Source organism: Hibiscus syriacus, unplaced genomic scaffold (genome assembly GCF_006381635.1).
Source record: "Hibiscus syriacus cultivar Baekdansim isolate YM2019G1 unplaced genomic scaffold, ASM638163v2 tig00111402_pilon, whole genome shotgun sequence".
Lineage (NCBI taxonomy): Eukaryota > Viridiplantae > Streptophyta > Magnoliopsida > Malvales > Malvaceae > Hibiscus > Hibiscus syriacus.
In genome coordinates, this window is record NW_024063082.1 from 918,149 (window position 1) to 933,770 (window position 15,622).

A 15,622-nucleotide genomic window follows, 5' to 3' on the forward strand; every position below is an offset into this window, starting at 1 on the left:
TTCGTTTGTTCATTCTTTGGATCTGGAGGAGAAGAAAAATGAGAATTTATATTTAATTATTTTTTCGAGTTTTTTAATAATATTTTAAACTCCGACATCATCATCATAGTAATATTAGCTTAGCAGCTTACCTGTTTATTTTATATTATATATATATATATTCGAATATTCGAATATATATTTTATTTTAACTTTTTTTTCGTTTAATCTTTTTGTTTCCAAAACTAGATCTTATTTTCGTTATTTAGCCTTATAAAAATTAGATAACTATATTTGTTTTGATTTATTCGATCTGTGTAATTTCAACCGTGACTGGAGAAGATCACAAAATTCTGGGGAGACAACGCGTTTATCATTTCTTTTTGTTCGGTTGTGAATGGAAAGATAATCGGGCTGGAATATGGAAAGGTTAAATTTCCATTTCTGTGAAAGAAGATGTTGTATTTGAAGCAGCCGAGTTCAATAATTTGCAGGAGCGATTGTTGTTGGGAAAGAATAAGGTAATTCGGGAATAAGTTATGGAAATTTCTTTCAAAGGAAACAAAGAATAAATAATTTCCTCCTTAGTGCATGCTATTTTGATAAATTCCCTGAGCCCGGTGCTCGGGGAGATCTGAAGCCAGAAATTGACAAACGGAGAACAGAGAAGCTTATCATGGAATCATCCGCAGCAGGAAATAGTTATGGTATTGGTAATGAGAGCTCCTTCCAATTTCAAACCTCTATCTACATGCAGAAATTCAGACTCTATGAAACTCTATCGGTAATTTCTCATTTATTTTTGTTTTTAATTTTATTATTATTCATTTACTTGTTTTGATCTCATTAATTATTGCTCTCAGTAACTGGTTTAGATGCAATTATACTTAAAATAGTATTGTTTTAATGTTGAATTATCAAATGAAGTGTCTGGATTTTGTTTTTGAAATTGCATTGTGATTTCTGTGTTCAGAACTTTTATATGATTGGGAGGAATAAGCGTAGAACATATTGGAGAGTATTAAAAATTGACCGACTGGATCCTTCCAAGCTAAACATTAGTGAAGATTCTACCACTTACACCGAGAGTGAATGTTCTGAGTTACTCAGGCGAATACATGAAGGAAATTTATCCACCGGTGGATTGAAATTCGTTACCACTTGTTATGGAATTGTTGGTATGGATGTTGTAATTTTTCTCATTATTTTTCAGAGCACTATTAATGTTGTGTGATTCCCTATCTAATTATGTATTTTTTTCTTCACATGTTAGGATTTATTAAATTTTTGGGACCTTACTATATGCTGCTCATTACAAAACGAAGACAGATTGGTGCAATTTGTGGTCACAATGTATATGCAGTTTCAAAGAGTGAGATGATTCCCCTCCCTAATTCAACTGTTAACTCGAGCATTAATGAAAAAGATGAGATCAGGTCTTCTTCTTTTCTATGACCTATATACTTTTCCTGATTCTTGAAGTCATGAATAATATGTTAAATGAAGTTCTGTTCCCTGATGCGATATGTGGAAACCTATTGGTATGTTGTTTCTATATGCTGGTTTTTGAGTCCTTTGAAATGTTTCTTATCTTCCTTATATTCATTGTTTAAGCTAAGTGTGTTTTCTTGTATGCATGTCATGACTCATGCATATATATATGTATATATATTTAGTTTGTATTTATTGTTTTTTAGATACAAGAAGCTCCTGTGTTCAGTGGATCTTACAAAGGACTTCTTCTTTAGCTATTCATACCATGTTATGTGTAGTCTTCAAAAGAACTTGTGTACCAATAAACCAGATCAAGTTCTTTATGAGACCATGTTTGTTTGGAACGAGTTCCTGACTCGAGGGATCCGCAACCACCTCCAGAATACTCTATGGACAGTTGCATTGGTGTATGGTTTTTTTAAGCAGGTTAAGGATGGTGCTCATTTGAAGTTATAATTAGCTTATTCAGTTTCTGTTATACATTCCTAAATGGATATTTACTTCCTAGATTGACATTCAGCTATGTGAATGTAGGCCACACTTTCTGTATCTGGACGGGTTTTGAAAGTTATACTCATTGCAAGGCGATCTCGACACTATGCAGGTACCAGGTAAGAAAGATATCCATGCTAATGTTGTATTCTGTAATATAGCTATGGAAGGTTAAGGGTTTATGTCTATTCTCTTCATGTGCAACTGATTTTGCATTTAGGTATTTGAAACGAGGAGTAAATGAAAAAGGCAGAGTAGCTAATGATGTTGAGACGGAGCAGATTGTCCTTGAGGATTTCTCTGATGGGCTTCCCACACCAATAACTTCCATCGTCCAGAATAGAGGATCAATCCCACTCTTTTGGTCACAAGAAACATCACGATTGAATATTAAACCGGATATTATATGTATGAATTTGTAACCTAAGAGAGTGTTACTGCAGGCATGTTTCTTTTGTTCAGGTCTAAATATTGATCCTTTTCTCTTTTTCCAGTGTCAAAGAAGGACCAAAATTATGAAGCAACCAGACTTCATTTTGAAAACCTTGTTGAGAGATACGGCAATCCTATAATTATTTTGAATTTGATCAAGGTAAGTTTTCATGATATAACCTTGTATCATTTTAGAGTCTTTCTGCAGCATGCCTTAGTTCCTTTATAGCATGAGACTGATCCAGTGCTTTATTTTTATTATAGTATTTCATAAACTGCCAAATTTCATAAAGATATTGCATGTGGCAGAAAATCTTCAAATAGTACCATTTCTACAATGTAGCTACGATATGAGTTTGAATGATTTGATAATAAGATTCTGTATATGCTTTTGTGTGACGAGCAGACACAAGGAAAGAAGCCTCGAGAGTCAATTCTTCGTCAAGAGTTTGCACATGTGATTGATTTTATCAATAAAGATTTGTCGGAAGAGACTTGTTTGAGGTTCCTTCATTGGGATCTACACAAACATTTTCAGAGGTTTGTGTCCTAAGCCTTTTCTGTGAACTCACACATACTCTTCCTTTTCTCATTTATACTTGGGAGTTTTCTCAACCAGCAGAAAAAAACTTATATTTTTGTTCCTTGCAGCCAATCGACAAATGTTTTGCTACTTTTGGGCAAAGTGGCTGCATATGCATTAACACTAACAGGTTTCTTTTATTGTCGGGTGACATTAACCGTGAGACCTGACGAGTCTATTGCTTGGCCTTCCTCTGAGTAAGCTTTTCATTTTCAATAACTTCCAGTTTTGTATAAGAAATGTTCGGAAATATTTGTAATTAGCTTTTTTTAGGGTTCTTTTGGTGTGGGAAAATAATTTAAACTGATTGAAAAGGGAATGTAGTCCAGATAGTATATACAATCTCTCTCTCTCTCTCTCAGTTCAGTAGTTTGCATTTTTTAAACCCATCATAAGTTAGTATTTCAAATTTGTCAGGACTTAGATTATTATATTAGGCAAGTATGTGGCTTATGAACTACTTTGGCTTTTTAACAATAAAAAAAATCTTAAAGTAATGCAATTATGGTGTGATTGTTTTTGATGATTTGTGTTTTGCTATTTTTCAGTGTTGATAAATGATAATTGCATTTCTGTTGTCATAATATGAGCAGGGATATTGATGATGCTGATGTGTCACCTCCAAAATATTGCAACAATGTTAATGAGGTTGCTTACAGATTGGAGGGGAATTATTTTGCTGATGATAATTTTGCTAATGGAAATCATTCCGTCAAGCCTCCCACAATCCAAAGAGGTGTGCTTAGGACCAATTGTATAGACTGTCTGGATCGCACTAATGTTGCACAGTATGCATATGGATTGGCTGCTCTTGGATACCAGCTTCATACTTTAGGGATTAAAGATACCCCGAAGATAGATCTTGATGACCCTTTGGCAGGTGAATTAATGGGTTTTTATGAGAGAATGGGCGACACACTTGCACACCAATATGGTGGTTCTGCAGCTCACAATAAGGTAATTCCAACTTTGGATGCTACTTGTGACCAAATGCAGTTTCCAGAATTGGAATAGAATGGGCTTCTTTAGTTTCTGTATTTTCTGTTTCCATTTTTCTTTCTTTCTCTTTCTTATTGTTTGTTTATTGAAGATGGAAATGTCAAATATTATGTTTAATAATTGATATTAATTAATGGTGAATTTGGAATTTGAAGTAGTTTTCTTTTGATTTTTTTAAAAAGAACCACATTATCGAATAATTTTAATAGAAATAAGATTTCCCCTTTTGCTAGAGTTCAAAGCTCCCAACTTTCAACCTGTTAATCTGTTCTTAATTGCATTTTTTTCCTCCATGCTTTTTCTCCTTTTGATTTGACTGTGAAAAGTTGCTGTAGGCATAATCTAACATCACTTAATTTGAAACTACAAAAAGAAAAAAAGAAAATCAAATAACCTTCGAGAATTTTATGTGGTTGTTTATATCTGTCCTTAAGCAGTGGTGGTCAATGGCTGATGGGAGGAGTATAGCAATTGCTTTGATAGTTAGGACATTCATTCTGGTATCAGAGTTTAGTTCCAATACAATCATCCTCTGTCAGTTAACTTTCTATTTTTCTATATCTATGCAGATATTCTCCGAGAGACGGGGTCAGTGGAGAGCAGCAACCCAGTCCCAGGAGTTCTTTAGAACTCTTCAACGATATTATAGCAATGCATATATGGATGCAGAGAAACAAGATGCGATTAATCTGTAAGTTACGGTCTTCTGTCGTATTACGTGGGTGAAATTGATGGCTGCCTCGGTTAACACTGAATGGTATTTAAATATCATGCTCTAAAAATTGCAAGTGAATGCAATTTGCCTGTTTGGGTTAATACATCCTACTGCAATGGAATAAATGGCTTCCTTTTTTTGTCAGAAATTTTGTCAATTTGACATTTCAATTGTAATTTTCTTTTTCACTTATTTTCTTAAGAATGTGCTATTAATAAGATCTTAAGAAAAATTTGAATAATTCCCTGTGCAGATTCCTCGGGAATTTTCTGCCCCAGCCTGGAATGCCTGCACTTTGGGAATTGGCTTCAAATCAGCGATATTGGTAAGAAATAGGGACACAGTTGTGGATTAAGATGGAAGGCTGCTTTATAAAAAAATCTTAAAATTTATTCACTGAGGAATAAAGTGTGACAACAAACACCCTTCTCTTTTTGTTCCTGGGGAACCATTTCTCTGTCAATATGCATCTCGTTGTTTCTAGTTTTGAATGCTCAACTTTTTCGTTATTTAGAAAATTAAGGCTATGGGGGCTTCATTTGGGTTTTGACAGTAAGCTGGTATGAGTAAGCCCATTAGGACTTTTGTGAGAATGCAAATCCAAACAGTTATGTCATTGTTCTACCATCTGCTATAGATTTCGTCATCAACCTTGTTGTCTTAGGGAATGGAGATGGATTGAATTCCTTAGCTTTGATTCTTTTGCACTGGATTTTACATCTTTGAAGTTAAATATTTTTTTACTCGAGAAGCTTTTCTTCATCGAAGTCTGTGTGCGATATTGGTGGAAGTGAACGGATAGACTTGCTGTTATGTTTGATTGGTTTTACCTGCCTATTATATTTCCCATTAACGTTTTCATTTTTCAAGATGAATGGATTCTAGGTCATACTATTCTGGGATTGATGCCATGGTGCTCTTCTCACAGAATTCATTCTGTTGCTATTCGGTCTTCAATTTTGACAAAAAAAAAGATATATGATTCTTTTTCACAGTTTTAACATGCTTGATGTAACATAATGAAATAATAGGTGATATACGATGATGATTTATCAAAATGTTATTTGCATTTGATTTTCTTCTTTATTTTAGTTTTTGACTTTGTATTTTGTCATATGATTATTTTACCTACTCATTTGATGCTTGGTAAGAGGTTCTCACCATGCTATTCTGTATACTTCCTAATCCTCAATGTCAGGTTAATTTTTCCAAGATCCCTTTCTGATGGTAGCATTCTTCGTCAAAGTGAGTCGCCTATGTCAGCCAGAAATGACAAGCAAGGGAAACTTAAGGACTCAACTATGCTTAACCGGTCACAAGGAGCAAGTAATGGCCATTCAGAGTCATCACCTGAGATTTCATCTTGTGAAAGAGATATATCATACTCAAGGTTTCTTTCTACTTGAAGTGTCATTTGTTTCTGTTCAGGGGGGTCTCCTACTGCTTTGGGATAAGTTTGTGAAGTGTTGTCCACCAAGCGGTTGGTTGCAGACTCCCAACAAGTCTGATATTGTGTTTCCTCGGTGTCTATGTATGGTTTTGCCCCTGGGATTTTGTCTCGCATACCCTGAAGTGTGTGTGAGGAGTGCCTCATAGCCTCAGTTACTACCTTAAAGAGGGTGTAAGGAACTCCCACCAAGGGAGAGTAAATATTTCGCTGTTGGTGAGACTTGAACCCATGACCTAAGGCTTAAAGGTCGTTTATGGGCAAGTGGTACTACTTCCCCTTCCCCACCTCCTCTGTAGGGTATGGTAGACAAAACCCGGAGGCTAAAACCACACAGAGACATCTCGAGAACACAATAATGGACCTTTTGAGGGTCCGCGACTGCCTGCCTGACGTACGACACTTCGCAGACTTCTCCCAAAGGAAAACCCCCCCCCCCCCACAACATTTTCTAATTGATGGCCATAGTTATCTATCTATTCTCCATAAACTATGGGGAGATAAGATGGACTGTGCAGTTTTTATTTGTATTGTTCTTTCAATCTTTAATCTGCATGTTTGGCTGAGCTACTGTTTTATATCAATGCCATCATAAATTTAAGATTTGTTTAAAAGTTGCTGCATGATTCAGATTGGATCCATCTGTTTCATGCTTTACCATAATTAACGAATCTCATGTAGCATGTATTATTTATGGTTATTCCTTTAAATTTTTTTATTGATTTGGTTTAGGTATACACCCTTAATGCCCCAAAGGAAGCTGTTTGGACATGTGAAAATGGACCGCCGTCTTGGATCTGATCAAATTTTCTTCTCTGAACAAGGGGATAGATTCAACTGTTCTAACTTTGTTGACCTAGACTGGCTTTCTTCCTCTGGAAACTCATGTGAGGATGAACAATTTGAGAGGTACTTTCGTTTTCTAGAATCCGTGTATTGTGTAAAGCTTGATCTTTACAGTAGCATGAGATGTTCCAGTAGAAAATGCATAAACTTTTAGCTCTATTGTATTTTCTGTCGTACACTAGTGACTTGTGTGTCATGAGCATTTGACCTATACCGTAGGTTATAAAGGAGCTACTAACTTAAAAGCAAAGTGATTTATGTTATTATTTGCAATCAGAATCAGTGTGCACATTTTCCATTCAGGAATCAAGATAGAACTTGGTTAATCTTTTGCCATACCAGTCAAGCACGAATATGTTCAATTTCTTTTAGTAGTTTTACAGTTATTTGGATAAACCGAGTATAGATAATGAGAGTAAAATGTGGTTTGAGTCATTGACATATATATTTCCAGGTCACAAGTCCTTGCAGGATCCCCGGCTGTCGGGCGTTCATCTGAAAATGTTGCCGATGGAATATTGGGCGAAACAACCCCATCCTCTTGTGAATGTGGATCGAATATTAAGGTCTGTACTCATAATACTGGTTGAAAACTTCACCTATGAATTGTTGTTGTCCCATGCACCGGATAACGCCTAAACCTTGTCATATAATCATGTAGGGAACACAGCAGACAGGATCCGGGATATCCTTTGCTTATTCGCCGGACTCCAATATCCGTGAGCAATTCTCCGATAGTTTTGTGCAGTGGATAAACAACGGACAGACACTTTGCCATTAAAGTTTTATTCGTTTCCGGGGAGAAGTGAAACCAGCTGTTTGGGTACTCGGTAGGTAAGATATCCATCCTCAAGCACTCGTTTTGGTCAGTCATGTATGTCTAAGGCATTAATTCCTACCAAAACAGAGTACATAGTCATCAGTTAAAAGGAAATGATTTCATAAGATCATCCATTCTTCTAATTCGTTCGTCGCTAAATCGACATATTAGGGTTCTTCAGTCTTGTAAATATATTTCTCTCTCTTATTTTCAAGGAGCTCCAATTCTAGGATTTCAGATCAAATTGATTCTTTTCTCTCCTTTTTCAACTATACTCCATGAAAACTAACATTGCGGTTAATGGAGGAACAGTTATAGTTAGACCTCTTGTATTTTGTCGTTATCGTGTTTAATTTTTTTTATATTTATATAAATTTGATAGGTTGATAATTTATATTATATAAAATTTGAAAAATCGTGTATTTTTATCACCTTTGGTGTTTTATTATTTGTCATGCTAAATGTGCAAAAATTTTAAACAAATAAAATATTTATATCAAATGCACCGTCTTAGTTTTGTTAAGTGTGGTTAAAAATGCACCAACCAAACAATTTCAATGAGTAAGAGATTGTTGTTATTTTTTGAGGTCTTGGATTTAAACACCATGTATGTAGGGCTTTAAGCATTTATTGTCAAGCGATTGTTTTTGAACATATATTATATTTATCTAAGATCTATTAAATAAAAAATGTGGTTAAATGTGTCGTATAACATATAAAATTTTCTATTGAATTGATGTCACATATTAATCAACGCTAATTTAATTAGTAAAATAATTGAAATTATATTTAAATAATTAAACACAAATAATTAACATATATATTAAGTTATCTTAGTGGTTAAAGGAATGATTGTTATCTTTAGAGATCTCAAGTTTGAGCATTAAAGATCGTAAATGTGTTTGAACTTTCATTGTTAAATTGTTAAGAATCTTTATAATATATACTATTTTTATAATCACTCTAGATTAATGAAAAAACACAATTAATTAATTTGTATGTAAATCTATTATCATTTCATTCAGAGTATGTTGGTTCATGGCTTTAATATTTTATTTGATAGGAATATAAGATTATATAGTATGATTAATAACATTAAATTTTATAAAATTATTCTGGTAATATATTTTTTTAACAAGTAAAAATTATTTAATCAATAAAAAAATATTCCTATAACTATTTTCTAGCTTTGTAGCTACATTTTTGTTTTTACAACTCCTAGAGAACCTGATAGTAACATTTTTTTTTGGGTTTAACAAGTTTTTTATTGAATCAAATTCGATTGAATGACAGTTTCATTATTATAAGTTTATAGTCAAATTATCGTATAAAAGTATAATTTAAAATCGAATTAAGTTTGCATTGTCTCAAACTCTCAATCAAAACTATATTATATTTAAAAATAATAATATTATAAACAAATATTAAAATAAAACTCAAAAAATTATTAATATTATTATACGTGAATCAAACATCTCTATAATAATAAAAGTAATACAAGAATAATATTTGAACCGGTCATAAAAAAAACACCGGACGTCCACTCGGTTTGCAAAATTATCAGTGTTTTCAACTTACTTGGCAAAATGTTTCGAGGGTAAAATTTACAAACACAGAGAGTCTTAAAAGACAAAAGATCATATTTTAATCAATATAACAAAGAATCGAGGGTTGTTTTCAACTTACCTGTTATGTTAATTTGTCTTCTTTTCACAAATGCAATAGATTTGAAATCAAATTCCACCCCATCCAAGACTTCTTATCAGAAGGGTTAACAAAGTTGAGTTCAAACATCTCTTTGCTGAGATGTTCACCGGACTCACAAAATCCAACAAGTTTAGCTACCAATTCGGCACTCTCCTGCACATGTTGCATGTTCAATGGGTCGGTCCATAATTTGTTAACCAATTGCAATCTCCTCTGTTTGCCCACTGCCGGAACCTCCCATTTCAAGTACAGCAAGTCCCTTTCTTCTACCGTCAGCTTCGAGCTCACCCTCTTTGCTAGATACTCTCCTTCTTGCTTCAGTGCTTTGATACTGCAAATTTCAACACCACACAATAATATTGTTATCTCTACATTTGAGTACGAATTCAGTACAAGTGTCGGATATGAATATGTGTCTAAACATGAGGGCCGAACATATATGAATAGGTTTTCATACAACAATCTTGGACACAAGGATTGTTATCGTGATCCTATGTTATTTTGATTCGGGTTTAGTGGTATGTTTAATAGGATCCTTGGATTATAATATCTCAATAATTATATTCGGATGTGAGTATGTATCTAAATATGAGTGTGGAATATGGATGAATAGGTTTCCATACAATCAACAATCACGGACACGAGGTTGTTGTCTTGATCCTAAATTATTTGGATTTAGAAAAGGGTACAGTCCGATGGGTATTTTCGATACTACCTTACAAGGATCAGAATGAGTCAGATGTGTCTAATTTTCATACAAGCAATAATTATGAACTCGACGATTGTTATCTCGATCCTAGGTTATTTGGATTAGGGAGTGTTAAAAAAAGGGTGCGAGTCTGATGGGTATTTAGATGAAAATCTCTATATAACCATATCCGAGGGTACTTCAGTTAACTGACCTTGATGCAACTAAACTTGCAGGTTCATCGCCTAAAATAGCCGGGCTTGCATTGCCAAGCTCTGCAAACTGCTGCTCCAACCATGTCAACCTTCTAAGCTCTACTTCCATATATATCTGATCAGCTGGGTCTCCCCTGAACAACAAATAAAACTGTGTACGATGTATAATCGAAACATGGCACAGGTGCCATAACATGATAATCTGCTTCCTCTGATCATCAAACACCACGTGCCATGGCATTGGAGACTGAAGACAACTATCTGCCTCCTCGTTTCCAGCCTCCTTTGCTTCTTCCAGCTCCAGCACCTAAGCAAAGGCGGAGTTTCAGACAGGTTTTTTTTTAGCAAAATATCAATATCAAGACGTTAGCTAATGCTCGACATAAGAAGTGTCAAGAGTTCTCACTTGGCAAACCAGAAGCTGCTTCTGATATTGTAGCTTAGCAACTCGTTCTTTCAGCTCAGTGACATAAGCTCTGATGCTGCGTATGTTCTCCTCGGTTGCATCCTTGAACATCCTCTGCATTTTTTTCACATCAACTGAGTTGGTTTGCCTTGTAGATGGAGTTCCCTCTCTTGATGAGACTTGTTTATCATCAGCCTTCCGAGGAGTTTTAAACAAGCCAGGTGATCTATGGCTGCTAGAGGAGACTATTTCATTATCCTTAGGGGGCTTGTTCTCGATCTCTTGTTCCATTATCCTCTGAGAAGAGGACAATGGTGAGCATGGAGCCCGTATTAAATTTTGCATGTTCGCTCTGTTCTTCAACGGGAAAGAGAGAATTTTCTTCTTCTTCACCTGGGTCTTAAAGTCTGGTGTCTCTTCTCCATTAGAAATCGATGAAACCAGCATGTCTATTGACTTCTGAACATTCTCAAGCTTCTTCTCTAAAGATTCAATAGTGCAGCCTTGAGAGTTCAACCGAGTGATCTCTTCTTTCAAGTCAGTCCCATGCACCATCATAATATCTTCAGGAATAGAGCTAATTGCCTGCATATCCTTGATTTCGGACAGCATCTTTGCTATTGCTTCAGCAGCTTCTTTATTCCCTAATCTGTGGGAAGGAACCTCATTATGCAGAACTTCAAGTGCCCGGTTTGCTTCCTCACCAAGCTGTCTCTGTCGCTGCTCGAGTTTCCGGATTTCCTGCACAAGCATGGACGGATCTGTCTTTGTGGCTGACTGCCTTAGTGTCGAATATCTTCCAACTGTTTTCCTAGGCTGAACATCCACAGAGCCTGGAACTGGCTCATTATCAAAAGAGAGACATCTGACTCCTTTGCCAGAAGGTCCACATTGTTTCGATCCCTGGAAACATGACAAGCTTGAGAGTTACAAGATGATCGAACTGCACACAAGTGTAAGACACGGGATGGCTAATATTTACCTTTTGTACTTTGCGTGCTTTTCTTTCTTGTTCTAGCTGGGTCTGTGCAATGTCTCTCTGGCGCTTCAACTCTTCCATTTCCCTCTCCATCTGCAAGTTAAGAGTTCTTTTTCAACAGCTAAATTATGAGGACGAGAATAATCCCTGTACAAACAACTCTAATAAAGTTCTTCCTCGTAAACATTTATCTATACCCTATTTTACTCTAGTTTGGGGTGAATGTTGAAAATGGTGATTTGTCTGATATGAGTATACTCAATCTTTTAAAGTTCTTCCTTACATTTGAAGAACCATATTTTCTGACCCCTGTCTACATACGTCAGATATGATATTCAACACGGATGCTTTAAAGAAAATGAAGTGTGAACAACGTAATTTATACCTCTTGGATTTTCGATTCCTTTTCCATCAATAAAGAATGTAGGCATGAAGCCGAAGTAGACTCTGGAGTTCGTAGCTTAGCTTCAAGCCTTGCCACTTCTTTCTGCAAATGTTTTACCAACCTTTTGTCTGAAACAATCTGCAAAGAAAGCCCATAAAGAATAATAACGTAGAGTTTGTCAGAACACTATATGCATTAGCAATGAAGCGCAGAATTTGCTTTGCAGAATGCATTATACTTATTTATTTGGTACAGCAAGCAGACATGTATCTCTACCCTCTTTGTTTATAAGCATGCTGTAAACATGCAACACTTCTGAAACGTTTCAAAAGTCATGAAACCAACGGCAAGTGCTAGTTGTTATTCTACAACATGGAGTGTGTCAATGGAAAAAAATAGGACCGAGGGTCAAACTGGTATGGCCCCCCTATTACCAGCTCTCGGACCGAACAGACCTTTGAATACATGTTGAATTGGACCAATCAGTTAGTTCAGTGCCATTTTTTCATCATTGGTGTAGACCTCTACTTATGTTTTCTTGTATTCTACAGCTTTCTCTGGTCTAGTAGTAGAGATCTCCACGCATGGAAGAAATGCCAACAAAAGATTAACTTCAAAAACAGTCCAAAATTACAACATAAAGAATTTGGAAGACACTATATAAACGAACACTTATCTTACCATGTTTACATGGGCATTGTTAATAACTTCCTTCGCGCTAGTTGCAAAAGCGAGAGTATTCCTAGTTTGCTCCACATGACTTAAAGCTGGGCTTATGGTACATATGATAGCTGTTCGAGCATTCCCCCCGAGTGAGTTTTGCAGTATTCGTGTGAGCTTTGAATCCCTATATGGTATGTGCCAACTTCTTTTTCCGCCACTGCAGACAAAACAAACCATTAGCACCTTTCAATGCAATGCCAAACTGCTGTATGTTTTTTTTTTTTTTAAAAAAAAGTTTTTTAAAGATCATTTCCCCATAGCCCGAGATGGATTTAGCTTACCTCAGCTTTCTAATCACTGTTGTGAGCGTCAACAAGCTTCGATTGATGTGGCTACCTTCTTTTAATCTTACACCATCAGCATTTGTCTGAGAGACACGTTCACTTCCTGCGAGGTCTACAAGATTCTGCAATATTTGACTTTTTGTTAATTTATGATGAAGAATGTAAAACCGAACAAAAGATAATTAAACATACCAAACTTGCTAAGAAAGACTTCACACATTCTGCATTTTCCCGAAGACTACTTTCGATTGTCTGCAAAGAGTGGTGAACCAAGCAGTGTAAGATTTCACTTATGGAATATAATACTCATGTACAAAACATGATCAAAAAGTGGCTAGTAGTGACTTGACGTAAAACCACCTGAAAATGTGCAAGTCTATAGGTGTGAGAGAGAGGCATTTCTGTTGATTAAACGACAAATCTAAGAAATCAACTTTGTATCTATATAACCAACTTCTAGTAGGGCTGAATAAGATAAATCAAGAAAACTGAAGATTGATTTTCGGTTTGGATTTTAGTTCCTATATTAAAAAACTAGAATTATTCAAACCAAATCGATTTTTTTAAAATATATATATTAGAATCAAAATAAGCTTAAAAAAACTAATAAATGTTTGAAATAAACAAGAAAAAATTAACACTCGTCTTACCAGCCTGATAATCTGATGTGACCTTGAGCTTTTATCATTCAAAGCTGTTTCTCCCACCTGCCTTTGTTCTGAAGAATTAAATATAAAATGTTCATGATTAAAGAGGCGTATGTCATTTTAACCAACAAGATAAATAATTAATTACATCTCGTATTTATGAAATTACCCTCACAAATGCTAATTAAGTGTCTCAAATGTTGGCTGTCCTTGATCACTTCTTCAACAAGTTTTTCCACAATGGTACCTCGCTATATTTTGCACACACACAAAAAAGTTTCAAAGAAGGGAAAAGTTTGAAATATAAAAAAGAAATGACTCATTTAAATGTACCTCAGGATCATCCAAAAGTCTTAAGCAACCAGAATCACGATTCAAAAGGTCTACAACTGTCTCATTGTAAATCTCCAATGCAGAGAGTTTCAAGACAAAGTCTCTCTCCTGAGTCTGTAAGATTGAAATTAACAAAAGCATTTCGAGATCAAATCCAAATACAGCAATTTCCTTATCAAATTGTAACTTACATTTTTTATGTGTTCAAAGATATCCTTCACTGCATTTTCAGTTATTCCTCTCATTGTAAATGTCTTCCCACTACTTGTCTGCCCATACGCAAAAATTGTTGCTGTACAATAAAGAAATTTGGTTGAACCCCAATTTGAAGGCTTCTTGCTTCTAATGAAAGGGAAAAATAATACAAAACTAAATCTAACCATTTATTCCTGTAAGAGCAGATAATGCAACATCCTTAGCCCCATCTTCGTAAACCTTTCGAGTAGAGCTCGATGGATCAAAAACTGTGTCTGCCACATTTAAGTTAACTTATCCAAAATTAGAAAAAACATTAATGAAAGACCTAGGTTCCTCTTTCTAAACAACCAATCAAAATTTACAATAATCTGTGAAATAAGATACCAAAGCTGTACTGATTAGCTGGGCGTTCGTGGTTGAGATTCTTGAAAACGATGGTATGGTCATCCGCACAATCCCAAGCAATAAGATCATACATTGATTGTTCTCTCTGATTCAGCGGTCGCATCCGAACCGTCACCAAAATCTTCTCCTCCCGAACCTTGGCTCCTCCTCCGGGGGTGGTTGCCGGAGTCCTTTGTATCTTGCACAACGGCGTGGCTGGTGTCCCGACCATCTTCGGAACTAATCTCACTGCTAATAGAATATAAAGAAATGCATTTAAAAAATAATCGGAATCAGCTTAAATAACTTCAAGATTCTATCTGAAATTCATCAAGAAAAAAAATAGATCAAACATTAAATAACAGTGCGATCAAACTTATATATAAGGTAAGAATTTTATATGCTTTCCGTTTTTGCTATTTTCAACTTAAATATAACCTTCTCAAATCGATCTAACCAAAAAAAAAAAATTAAGTATTTTCAAGAAAAAGAATAAAAATAGAAACACTACCAGTGAATTCCAAAATCTTACTAATTTCCGGTCCTTGAAAAATCGCCCGGAGCCAGTCAATATTTCAACAAAATGCAGATAAACACACGCCACGTATCAGCGAATTTCAAAATCAAATGCTCGTTTCAGGGTTTTCTAAGTATTTTGAATGTTCTTTTTGAATGAAATAATAATTGTTTTCTGGATTTGTTTGTTTAAAAGGAAGAACTGCGGTGTAACGGTGCTTTTATTTATTTTGTTTTTATTCTAATATTAATTTTTTCCCGTTCTGTGCGCGCACCTGCGGGGAGCAGTAAAAATTTGAAATTGGTGGGGTCCGTTTTCCCTAACCGTTTTGGAACCGCTAGTGGAGCCC

General features: G+C 35.3%; 2 protein-coding genes across 4 annotated transcripts; one reads left to right on the plus strand and one right to left on the minus strand.

The window, feature by feature from the left end:
- The first annotated feature begins 201 nt into the window (after positions 1-201).
- Positions 202-7,916, plus strand: LOC120162157 (phosphoinositide phosphatase SAC3-like). 3 transcript variants are annotated; one of them, XM_039172330.1, is made up of 16 exons: positions 202-763; positions 953-1,157; positions 1,253-1,415; positions 1,677-1,899; positions 2,008-2,084; positions 2,186-2,373; positions 2,460-2,557; positions 2,804-2,937; positions 3,049-3,177; positions 3,571-3,937; positions 4,549-4,670; positions 4,948-5,019; positions 5,893-6,084; positions 6,874-7,050; positions 7,442-7,553; positions 7,649-7,916. In XM_039172330.1, the coding sequence occupies exons 1-16, from the start codon at positions 656-658 to the stop codon at positions 7,766-7,768; spliced, it is 2,487 nt and encodes an 828-aa protein (XP_039028261.1). In that variant the 5' UTR covers positions 202-655; the 3' UTR covers positions 7,769-7,916. The 3 variants fall into 3 exon arrangements, with proteins under 3 accessions (XP_039028261.1, XP_039028262.1, XP_039028263.1); XM_039172331.1 differs by having other exon boundaries at positions 3,640-3,937; XM_039172332.1 differs by lacking the exon at positions 4,948-5,019.
- Positions 7,917-9,463: 1,547 nt separating this feature from the next.
- Positions 9,464-15,007, minus strand: LOC120161740 (kinesin-like protein KIN-7B). Its single transcript, XM_039171955.1, has 14 exons — positions 14,757-15,007; positions 14,555-14,644; positions 14,366-14,466; positions 14,175-14,288; positions 14,011-14,092; positions 13,845-13,912; positions 13,387-13,446; positions 13,192-13,316; positions 12,869-13,067; positions 12,188-12,325; positions 11,806-11,895; positions 10,824-11,726; positions 10,417-10,724; positions 9,464-9,845 (listed from the first exon to the last, which is right to left on the minus strand). Exons 1-14 carry the CDS (start codon positions 14,986-14,988, stop codon positions 9,518-9,520), a joined length of 2,838 nt encoding a protein of 945 aa, XP_039027886.1. The 5' UTR covers positions 14,989-15,007; the 3' UTR covers positions 9,464-9,517.
- Between the last annotated feature and the right edge of the window lie 615 nt (positions 15,008-15,622).